Below are 12,027 nucleotides of genomic sequence, written 5' to 3'. Positions count from 1 at the left end.
TGTCATTTCACTACCACAGGGATCATTTATGAAGTTTTGCCTTATTTTTCTAAAAAAAAAAAAGAAAAAATGCAATTATTTAATATTAAAGGGTCCCACCTCTCTCTCTCTCTCTCTCTCTCTCTCTCTCTCTCTCTTCCTAAAAAGAACACACCCTTTTAAAAAACTTTGAAGCAAAACTGTCAAAGAAAATGGAATCGAACTCTAATTTCATATCCAACTTTAATTTCATATCAAATTTCATATACAAACTTAAACATCTCTCTCTACCATGTTCATCTTCATCTGATCATCATCTTTGTTATGGCGAAGCTGTGAAACAAGAAACAACTAGCTTGGGGTGTGAACAAAGTGATGTCGTTGGGGCATTTCCACAAACAGTTGGTGTGCAACTTAAGAAAATCACCATGAATGTTTTTACTTCTAATTGAAATCCAAATTGGAGCTGAACTCAATACACACAGATGTATAATCAAAGAAGTTGAAAATATACACATAAACCCACCTTCTCTCTCAATCCTAATCCATGAAATCCTCCCGATTCCAATAACTATTACACCAGAACCGGTACCTAAATCCACCCACAAACCTTCACTCAATTCTTGACTCTGCTTGATCACATCTTCCACCAGATCGATTATTAACTCGGTTTCAGGCCTTGGAATCAGTACACCTTCTTCGACACTCAGAACCAAATCCCCCATAAAGAGTAAAGATCACCCAAGTAAGCTCTTAATTGCAAAACAGTGTTGTGTTTGGATTCGTTGAGGGTTAGTAATGGTTTTGGGTTTTCTAGAGCATCTTCGATCAGCCAATTAAGTTCTTTGTGGAAACTTTCGGAGTCTGGTCCGTTATCTGAATCTATGAAAGATGAACCGACAGATGACACTAAGGTTTTCGCCCAATTCGGCCATTGTTGCAGGTCGGATAAGGTTCCGCTGAAGGTGGGTGCCCGGGGAAATAGGGGGAGGTTAGGGTTTAAGGCAGTGGGTGCATGGTAGACAGAAACTGATGAAGAAGGAAATAGAGCGATTGAGGCTTCTTGATGTGAATGTAGTTGAGAGAGAAGAGAGTCGTGCCAAGCTCGAGAGATTCAAAACCCATATGAAATCAAGCTTGTGGAAATATGAATTTATGTGGGGGTTGCTTCAAATCGCAAAAGGATGCGCTCTTTCTGTGTATGAAGAGTGAGAAGTGAGTGAGGTTTTGGAGTTTATGATGAAGTGAAGAAGGAGGGAGGAGATCAAAAGGGTGTGTTCTTTTTAGGAAGAAGACGTACAGGAGAGAGAGAGAGAGAGAGAGAGAGAGAGAGAGAGAGAGAGGGGTGGGACCCTTTAATATTAAATAATTATCTTTTTTTCTTTTTTATAGAAAAATAAGGCAAAACTTCATAAATGGTCCATGTGGTAGTGAAATGACAGAAATACCCTTCATTTAACGGCCGAAACCTAACGGAATTAGCGAAAGGACCATTTGTTAAAAGTTTTGAAACCACATGGACCATCTGTGAGGTTTTTTTAAGATTATGGACTAAACTTCAGATTTCCGGAAACCACAGGGACCATTTTTGAAGTTTTGTCAATGAATTATTTATAAATTATTATTGGGTATTAAAGAATTAAGGGAAATGACAAAAATGCCCTATAAAGTTTCTAGGGTTGGTCGATTCAGTCCATAAAGTTTTTGTCGGACTTTATAGGTACCTAAACTAGGATACGACCTACTCTTTTAGTCTCTGTCAACCTGTAATAGTAGGTTCACCATGCGACAGTGACCATTTAGACCAAAAAAACTCACATTGTGCCCCTATAAATCCAAAAAAATAAGTTCGAAGATCAAACGTTTATGCCACAAGATCGAAGTTATTTGGGAGAAGAAGAAACCTAAAAATGAGAAAATGAGAAGAAACCCTCAGTTTCAGAAATAGAATGAGATATTGGAGTAGGAATTTTGAAAGATCCTGACATCAACAGACATGTTTCTTCATCTAATTAAGTGAAATCCAGTAGTTTGTTTCTTCGATCTTATGGCATAAGCATTTAATCCCTGAATTTATTTTTTTGGCTTTATAGGAGCACAATGTGAGTTTTTTTGGTCTAAATGGTCACTGTCGTATGGTGAATCGGCTATTACAGGTTGACATGGACTAAAAGAACAGGTCGTATCCTAGTTTAGGGATCCATAAAGCCCGAAAAAATTTTTAAGACATGAATCGACCAACCCTAAAAACTTTAGAACATTTGTGTCATTTCCCAAAAAAATTACATAGAAAATTCGTTCGTCACAGCTTTAATTCCACGCTTTTTCCAAAGACAAAATTGCAAGAATGGTCCCTGTGGTATGTCAAAACTAGCAAGTTTGGACTCGCAATGGTGGTCCAAAAGTTTCATTTTGTTGTGAGTTTAGTCCAAAATTTTCAAAACTTTTTTTAAAGACATATTTGCCCTTGGTAGTTTTCCTTTTTTAATTTTATTTATTATATAAATTAAAAAAGAAAAAAAACAATACCCACCCACCCCCCCTCTCTCTCTCTCCCCCCCCCCCCCCCCCGATGAAAGCTTCAGTGGCATGTGAAAATTTTGTACATATTAAAAATCGATGCTCTCTTTCTAGCTTCAATCGGAGCTCTAATGGTTGTCAATGGGTTTGCTATCAATCTTTTTGGGGTTTCTTGTTCTAAAGTCGAAATCAGATCTAATGAATGGTTTCTTGTTCTAAAGTCAAAATCAAGAGCTGAAGAATACACCATTGCAGATCCAGCTCCGATTAGAGTTATCGTCTTCAATCCCCATCGTCTCTGCCACCATTAACCTTTGATCTCAAAGTCGTCGTCACCTGCAGAAAACCCTAATTGATCTGAAGCCGCCGTCACCTGAATAGCTAGGGTTTTGTCGCTATCGTTTTTTCATGGAGCGCAAAACTCTCCACCTTTGAAGCGTCTCCAGAAAGCTCCGAAAAAATCACACCCTCTTTCTTCCTTTCTCTTTTCTACTTGGTTCACGATTTAGAAAACAAAAAAAAATTATTTGAAGGTAATGGTTTCTCGGTTGTTTAAGGTGAAGGGTGACGGAGGTGATGTTTTTTGAAGGAAGATGGTTACCGATTTTAACATGTGGTTTTCTTGGGTGTAGCTAAGGGTTCGAATGGAGTAAGGGATGACAACTAGAGGTGGCAAACGGCGGTTCGGTGATGTGAGCAAATAGAGGTGGCGGATGATGGAGGTTTACGGTGGAAAAAATTGAAAACCGAGAACAGGTGGGTGATGACGAGGACATGGAAGTTCTCGATCGGTGGTGGGTTTTCGAAGGAAGGTTGTTGCCAGTTGTTACAAGGTGGCAGATGGTGGTGTGTTGTGGCTAAAAGGTGGATTGGTGATGGTTCGAGTATAAGGAGGTAGAAACAGAAGGAGTAGTTGGTGGGGTTTTTTTTGGTTAAGGTGATGATGAACAGGAGTTGTAAAGAATAAACAAGAATGTGTGATCCAGCGAAACACATGAGGCTCGTCATCGTCACTGTCATTCATCTTCTACAAACACAGGAGGCTCGTCAGAGAAGGATAAGCGACGACAGACGTGGCTCTGGTGGTTTCTTACGTTTGAGGTGGAATGTGGCGGTGGCGACGAAGTTTAAGGCTTTCAAATCCAGCTACGTTGCAGAGTCGGCTGGACGGAGGTGATAGGGGTGGTCCGGTGAAAAAAAGAGTCTCCGGTGACAAGGGTGGTCCGATAAGTGGTGGTGGTCCAGCAAGAGGTGGTGGTCTTGCATCATAGAGAGAGAGAAAGAAAAAAAAAAGGTGGTATGATATATATATATATATATATATATAGTAATAAAAAAATTAAAAAAGAAAAATACCAAGAGAAAATATGTCTTTAAAAAAAATTTTGAAAATTTTGGACTAAACTCGCAACACAATAAAACTTTTGGACCACGGGTCCAAACTTGATAGTTTTAACATACCATAACCATTCTTGTAATTTTGTCTTTTCCAAACAAATTCCCTGTCCGATTACCTTCATCCAAGCTTCTTTTCAATCCTTTCTAACATACATTTTCCTATCAAACATTTGATCTTTACCTTCAATGGCATCATGTTCAACTTCATCCGTTGACAAGAGCTATAAGTATGATGTCTTTTTGAGTTTCAGAGGCGAAGACACTCGAGCGAATTTCGTTGATCATCTTTATACTGCTCTTCAGCAAAAAAGCATTCATACTTACAAAGACAACGAGAGAATTAAGAAAGGGAAAAAAATCAGTGATGAGCTCATCGGATCCATTGAAGAATCAAAATTCTACATCATTGTTTTCTCCAAAAATTATGCCTCTTCATCTTGGTGCTTGGATGAGCTTGTAAAGATAATGGATTGTCACAATACAACCGAGCATACTGCCCTACCCCGTCTTCTATGATGTCGAACCAACGGAAGTCCGCAAACAAAGCGGGGCAGTTGGAGAAGCCTTCTCTAAACATACTAACCACGAGAAGGCGGACAAATGGAGAGAGGCTTTGCAAGAAGCAGCGGATCTAGCTGGATGGGAGTTGAAAAACACTACTGATGGGTAATTCCTTGATCTAAGCATTTAATTATTGATTCATTTGACCCGCGTGCGTGAACATTGGGACTGAAACCCTTATTTTCTTCATCGATTTTGGCCAAATTTTTGTTGTTATCTACTTCAAATGACAAACTCCGACCGACGTCCAATTGCTGGAAAATTCGACTCAACAGTCACTACCGCCTACGGCAGTGGTTGCAAATTCTGTAGCATCATTCTCCCAAAAATTTGGCCAAAATCACGACTACATTATTCAAAAAAAAAAAAAGTTATTCGTTTGAGTTCTCATATGCACGGTTACCTCATTATAATATCTCTGCAATATCGTTCCACTCTGTTTCTTTCTAGTGTACGTTTACTCTTGGATGTAAGAGGTGTACAGAGTATCTAATTTGTGTTGTCAAATTCTGAAATAAACTTGAGTACGTCTTGCCAAAATATCACTATATATGTTACTATTTTATATATGAAATATATATGTTATAGATTGGGAAACTAATTGTTCATGTGCTATTTATTGTAAGCAACCTAATTGAATTTTGGTTAATATAGGCATGAAGCCAAATTCATCCAAAAAATCGTTGAAGAAATTTCACTAGATTTACATTCGATCAGTTTCGGTTTTGATGAAAAGTTAGTAGGCATGGAGACCCGTGTAAAGGATGCTGTGTCATTTTTAGAAATGGGTAGTGATGATGTTCGCATGATCGGGATCAAGGGGATGGGAGGTGGTGGGAAGACAACTTTGGCGAGAGCTGTTTTCGATCAAATATCCTTTCGGTTTGAAGGTAAATGCTTCGTTGAGAATGTCAGGGAAGTTTCAAATGCCTCTTTGTTTGGTTTGAAGTCGTTGCAAAACCAACTTCTTTCGGATGTTTTAAATGATAAAGGCATTAGTGTAAGTGGTGTGTATGAGGGGAAAAGCATGATAAAGAAGATGATGCGTGGTAGAAAGGTTCTTCTTGTTCTAGATGATGTGGATCATACAGACCAGCTTGAGGCCTTAGCTGGTGAGCCTAATTGGTTTAAGGCGGGAAGTAGAATCATCATTACAACAAGAGATGAGCAAATGCTTGTAGCACACCGAGTGAAGCGGATTCTTGTTGTTAATCTGTTATCATTTGAGGAAGCAGTTTGCCTCTTTAGTAGATATGCATTTGGGAAAGAGATGCCAATTCGAGGGTACGAAGAGAAATCAGTACAAGTTATAAGTTATGCTGCTGGTCTTCCCTTAACAATCAAAGTTTTGGGATCCTTTCTTTGTGGTAAAAGTGAGCTTGAATGGATAGATGCCATAGACAGACTAAAAACAATTCCATTAATGGAAACTCTGAAAAAACTGGAACTAAGCTATATCGGTTTAGAGGAGGATTACAAAGAAATATTCCTGGATGTTGCATGCATATTGAAAGGTGAGCGTAAACAGTTTGTAATCGAAGCACTTGAAAGTTGTGGATTTCATGCTAGAAATGGTTTAAGAGTACTTGAGCAAAAATTTCTCATAACTATTCATCATAATTCTAGTTACAACTACAAGTATGTGTTCATGCATGACCATCTTGTAGAAATGGGCAGGAATATTGTCCGTCGTTTGCATCCGTATAAGCCTAATGAACATAGCAGATTGTGGATTGACATGGAAATTGAAGATATATTGGCTAATGACTTGGTAAGGATCAAGTCAATCTGTAAGTTGGAGAAAACTAAGACATTTACAAATCTCAATTTGGCTGCTCTTGCATTACAGGGTACCGAAGCAACAAGATATATACAATTCAGCACACGGGAACTCAATCCGGAAGTTATCATGAAAGGCCTTAGAAAGATGAAGGAACTTAGATATCTTGAAATGTCTCTCAAAGATTCTTTCTGGAATTGGAAATGTGATGAACTCAGCCCATACTTTCCTAATGCTTTAAGAATCCTGTTGTGGAGCTATTACCCTTTTAGGTCATTACCCGAAACATTTCAAGCAAATAATCTTGTTTCACTTGAGATGGAATACAGCTGAATTGTACAACTTTGTGAGGGTGGAGAAAAAAAGGTATAATTATGGTTGATTGATTGTTTTGCATAATTCATTCTAATGCTATACATTATCACACCAATATTTATCTTCTTTTTATGCTTATACCAGGTTCTTAACAAGCTCAGATTCCTTGATCTCAGTTATTCAAAGCTAAGGACCCTTGACCTTGGAATTGCTCCAAATCTTGAGATCTTGTCTCTTTCAGGATGTGTTGATTTGGTAGAATTTCATATTCCCAACGGTTGTTTGAAACTCAGATCGCTCGACCTTTCTAATGTAAAGTTAAGGATCCTTAACCTTCAGTCAGCTCCGAATCTCGAGCTTTTAAATCTTAGGAACTGTTTGGATCTGGTAGAACTTCACATGCCAGCTAGATGTGTAAAGATTACATCAATCGACATCACCAACTCAAAGTTGAGGACCCTTGACATTGGGTTGACTCCAAATCTCAAGAATTTAGATCTTAGTGAATGTAATGATCTGGTAGAACTCATGCTCCCACCGGATGTCTAAAAGAGATTGTCTGCTTAGAACTAAGTGCTTGTCTAAGGTTTAGATCTTTTTATGTTGAATCACTTGAGGAGGTTGATTCTTTAGCTGAGTTACGTCTGGTTGCAGAGTCCCTTGAAAGATGCCCATTTCACCCCGACAATAATTTGCCAAAGTTCCGGTTTACATGTTTTTATACAGACAGTGGTCTACCCTCAAGGAACACAAATATTGAGAAACTTATTTCTGAAGGTCTATGTGCTTGCACAAGCCTTGAGACGTTTTCAGAAAGCATTTGTGAGTTATGGAGATTAAGAAAGCTTAAACTCAAAGGCTATCCGGAGGTGCCCAAGGACCTTGACCAGTTAGAATATCTAGAGGTACTGATTTTGTCATCTACAAAGATTAAACATCTTCCGGATAGCATTTGTTACTTGACATATCTACAATCTCTCAAACTTGAATTCTGTTGGCTTCTTTGAGGATCTTGGCCAGTTAGAATATTTAAAGAAGCTCACTTTGTCATCCACAATGATTAAACGTCTTCCTCATAGCATTTGTATGTTAAAACATCTGCAATCTCTCCAACTTATATCTTGTTGGCTGCTTGAGAATTTACCCGAGGATATTGGCCGATTAGAATGCTTGGAGAATCTAACTTTGTCATCTGCAAAGATTAAACATCTTCCGGATAGCATTTGTATGTTGAAACGTCTAAAATCTCTCCAACTTAAATTCTGTTGGCTTCTTGAGAAGTTACCCGAAGATATTGGCCGATTAGAATCATTAGAGAAGCTAACTCTGTCATGTACAAAGATTAAAGATCTTCCGGATAGCATTTCTATGATAAAACATCTGGAATGTCTCCAACTTAATCATTGAGAAGTTAGTTACATGCTGATCTTGGTTGATCAGCTAAACGTTCTAATTATCAATGCTTTTGAGATCATCTTACTTTGATTTGGGATTTGAAACTGGTATGACAGTATTTTACTTGTTCAGACAAAAATCAATAATTAAATTTACTATACATACAAGAAGAATGCTTAATTTCGTGTAGCGGCTTATTCATGGTTTGAGTTAATTTTGGAGCTAAAATCAGACATGACTTGCATATCCCAAATATGACAGTCATTTTTCATGCATTATACAGTGTCAAATTTCAAGAATCGGATGCAAAAATCCTATTAGCACATGTGGATTACTGCAAATTGAGTATATAAGTAAAAATGAAAAGAACTAATACATAGCAAATACTCCTATATATGACTTAGTGATCTATTCAAATCAGCTAAAGACCAAGTCTTTATAGCCATTAAAGACTAACAATTCCCTCCCTAAACTGCACAGCAGTTTACTTTGGCATTTCAACTAAGAAAACGTTAGGGCTTGGGGAAGGGGAAGGCATGTAAGCATAAAATCCTAAATTTTTTATGTCAACATTTGGGCATTTTTTTGGTCTGTATCAAATGCTAATTCCTTTAACCAGACATATGTTTGCTATGATTTTTCAGGTGTGTGAGAGGCACTAAATGTTAAATATGAAAGGAATGGAATTGCATCACCAGATTGTTGCCATTATTACAAAGGGCATTTGGGTAATTACAGCTTGGACCGCTGGGGGTGTGTTAAAAAAATATTATATATACTTTTTTCTATTTAGTTTAATGTATACTAGGGCCTTGATGTAATATGTTGTCTCTGATCAAAAACAAATATAATAAAAACATTTTTAAAATACTGTGCAAGTTTTTTTTTTTTTTTTTTTTTTTTTTTTTTTTTGTGGTTTGATCAAAAGCTAAATAAACAAGAATGCAAATCATTGTAGCTTTAATTAATTGGTGTACAAGAAGACATCAACTTCTGTATATCAACTGATGATGAATCATTAAATCTATCGTTTCCTTAGAACAAAGGAACTTACACACAAGAATGCATAGTATAAGCAGGTATGATGAAAGTGAAACCTATGAACACTACTATGTACTTTGCTCGTGTAATTAAGCAAAGTGGAAAAGAAAAAAACGCAAAAGCCACACGAACGAAGACATATTGTGATGATCTTAACATTTAGGCAGATCGGAAGGAGGAGGCAGCAACGTCTCTGATTCCCCAACTCCGTTTTCAACTATGAAAGCCATTGCAAAACCCCAAGCCAAATGAGTATCTATGTGACAGTGCATCAGCCAAACTCCTGTAAAGATCCCAGTATTAGCTCCATATATGTTTTTAATTCTAAAAATCATAATGATTCAGAAGAGAGATTATGTTTTTCCAACTAAAGATTCATATATTCATGTGGGTTTAATTTACCTGGGTTATCAGCTACGAATCTGATGACAGCCCATCCTCCAACTGGTACGTCAATTGTATTCCTTTGTGGCGGATCAACAAGATTGAAATTAGCAGTATCTCTGGAAGGATTAAAATTACCAAAACCCTGACCAACGATGTAGAAATGGTATCCATGGAGATGAACAGGATGATCTTCCGTTGAGAAAATCGAAGTATCTTGCAGCACAATCTGCACATTAGCCCCGAATTTGAGCTTGTAAAGTCTCGTCCCCTTAACCGGTTGCCACAGCCCACGAGGGACATTGCCAGTGTAATCAAACTGCAAAGGCGGAACACGCGGAAAATTTGTGGTGTAGATATTCGGAATGTTTTGCGTGTAAGCTTGAAGTAAAGACACGCGATTTGGAAGCACAAACGATACGTTATTCATGCTAGCACCAAAGCGTGTGTTATTAGGCCCTTGGCATCTAGGTCCAGGGGTGCAGTTAAAGAATCCTAATCCCACTGCCATGAACAGATTTTCATCTATTTTAGTAGGAACATTTACTTTATAACCAGGACTCTTTATTTGGTTTGAAAAAGCAGTGACTGTGTTTGTATCATTGTAAGCCGGAAGTTGAGGTAAAATCGGCTGTGAATTAGCAGATTTGTACTCCAAGATGGCAGTGGCTGTTGTATTATCAAACGGAGCGTTTCTAGCACTTGCGTAAGCTCGTGAAGCCATGTAGTAGCGCCCAGGCTGCTGATCTGCGGTCAAAAGGACATCCGTGGTTTGACCAGGGCCAACCATGATTACATTTGTTGTAAACTGTTTGGTGTAAACAGCATCAGTGGCAACCACGGTTAGTTTGTGGTTAGCGACACTGAAGAAGAGTTGTTGATTGAGTGCAGCATTGATGACTCTCAGAAGAACTGTGTCGCCTTTGTTTACAGTAAGTTTCGTAGTGCTTTGGCTTGAGCATCGGAAAAGATCACCAGGTTGTCCGTTAATGGTGAGAGCATCAGAAACATTGGGAGCTGCACCTGTGAATAAGGCTTGTCGGAGGACACTGATGACCTTTCTATCCCACCATTCACCTGTTTCATCGTCAACAATGAAGTACAAAACAGTTTGTTGAATCAGAAAATTGTTTAAATTGAGTACCCAAAACTGAAATCAACTTAACTGACATGAATTTACATACTTAGAACAACAGGGAACTCGATTGTGGGCTTTGGGAAGGGGTAGGAAGAACCAGATTTTGGACGAATAACAAGTGCACCATAGACTGTAGCTCGTAGCCATCTGCTATGAGCATGCCACCACAATGTTCCCTCTTGGTCGGTTATGGTGAACCTGTATGTGTAGCTTCCTCCTGGTCGGATTGGGCATTGGGTAACAAATTCAGGCCCATCAGCCCATGGGTTTCTCAGTTGACGCAATCCATGCCTGAAAAACAACCAACCATTAGGGTCTCAAAAGCAAAATAAATAATTAATGTTAATGATCAAGAATAATTATGCGTAAATGATAAAAGTATAAATACTTACCAATGGATGGTGACATTGTAAGGAGCAGCATTGGTGACTTTGATAGCAAGACTATCTCCATTTTGTACGTCTATAGTGGGGCCAGGGAATTGTCCGTTGACTGTAACTATTCTATGGTTTCTGCATAGCCTTGTTGCTGCTTGTTCTTGAACCTGTGAAAATCAAAGTAATTTGAAATTAACATGAATATTAGTTACAAAAAAATGTATATGAAGACGATGGATGGTACACTATATATAATATAAGGGCCTACTTTGAACTCATAGTTATGTGTTTCTGCGAATATTGTAGTAAAAGCAAGAGACAGCAGAAGGCTCAGAAGGAGGCTGGATTGAGATATGGACATCATGGGGATCTTGTGTTGAGGTTTTGAGCTTGTTTCTGAACACTTCTGAGTGAAGAAGTGTGAAGGTTAGTTTGTGTGTTTAGATAACGAAGAGGGGTGGGTTTATATACAGAGTCTGTGATGGGGTCAGGTTGATTTTGGGTCAATTGTGAAGTTGGAATCAAAGGAAACTTAGATGATTTTGGTGCAACCACTTAGCACTAGGCTTATTTTTTTAACATGAAGCAGGACACTACTTTTTGTATAGTAGTGATGGAGACATGGCAAATGGCTATCCTGATCCGGGTTAAACTGGTTGAACCACACCGAGTCGACCATCAACATCTTTTGTTAGAGTGACTGAGTGAGCATAATTCGGTTCAATTTGTTTTTTTTCTAAAACCAAACCGAAGGAATTCAGTCCAGTCCAGAAAATCTTTTGCCAAGTTTCACTTTTGGCTTTTGGGTTCATAATTTCATCCAGATCAGATTTTGGTATATTCCATGTTTCTCTGTTGTATCGGTTTTTTAGTTGAACAAAGTAATAAAAGTAGCAATCAAATACATAGATTTTGGTATTTTGGTATTGTGCTCTCGGCTACCAACAAGTGACATGACTGAATGGTTCAAGCTTGTTCTAAAAATAAGTTGAAAATTTTGAGGTTCTAATTCGATTTTTCTTATCATTTAATAGAAGTTATAAAAAACAGGATAAAAGTTTCAACTTTCACGTTTTGGTAATTAAAAAAAATGGTTTGAACTTTGGGCAGGTCATAGGTGTCCATGGGGTTGGACCCCA

At 38.1% G+C, this 12,027-nt stretch overlaps 1 protein-coding gene and 2 pseudogenes across 2 annotated transcripts; 1 reads left to right on the top strand and 2 right to left on the bottom strand.

Moving 5' to 3' along the window:
- Positions 1 to 281: 281 nt before the first annotated feature.
- On the bottom strand, positions 282 to 2,792 carry LOC145139085 (uncharacterized; annotated as a pseudogene).
- A 1,201-nt stretch (positions 2,793 to 3,993) lies between these two features.
- On the top strand, positions 3,994 to 8,816 carry LOC145138701 (TMV resistance protein N-like; annotated as a pseudogene). The gene is made up of 4 exons (XR_013721668.1): positions 3,994 to 4,563; positions 5,113 to 6,229; positions 6,308 to 6,604; positions 6,698 to 8,816. The product of XR_013721668.1 is annotated as a TMV resistance protein N-like (transcript).
- A 65-nt stretch (positions 8,817 to 8,881) lies between these two features.
- On the bottom strand, positions 8,882 to 11,343 carry LOC145137455 (laccase-12-like). The gene is made up of 5 exons (XM_079071585.1): positions 11,157 to 11,343; positions 10,904 to 11,055; positions 10,558 to 10,802; positions 9,392 to 10,450; positions 8,882 to 9,272 (listed from the first exon to the last, which is right to left on the bottom strand). The coding sequence occupies exons 1-5, from the start codon at positions 11,250 to 11,252 to the stop codon at positions 9,142 to 9,144; spliced, it is 1,683 nt and encodes a 560-aa protein (XP_078927711.1). The 5' UTR covers positions 11,253 to 11,343; the 3' UTR covers positions 8,882 to 9,141.
- Positions 11,344 to 12,027: the final 684 nt, after the last annotated feature.

The sequence above is a fragment of the Lactuca virosa genome, chromosome 9 (genome assembly GCF_052849685.1).
Source record: "Lactuca virosa cultivar CGN04683 chromosome 9, Lactuca_virosa_CGN04683_v6, whole genome shotgun sequence".
Lineage (NCBI taxonomy): Eukaryota > Viridiplantae > Streptophyta > Magnoliopsida > Asterales > Asteraceae > Lactuca > Lactuca virosa.
Note: the sequence above shows the minus strand (reverse complement) of the source record. Positions and strands in the feature narration are given on the sequence as shown.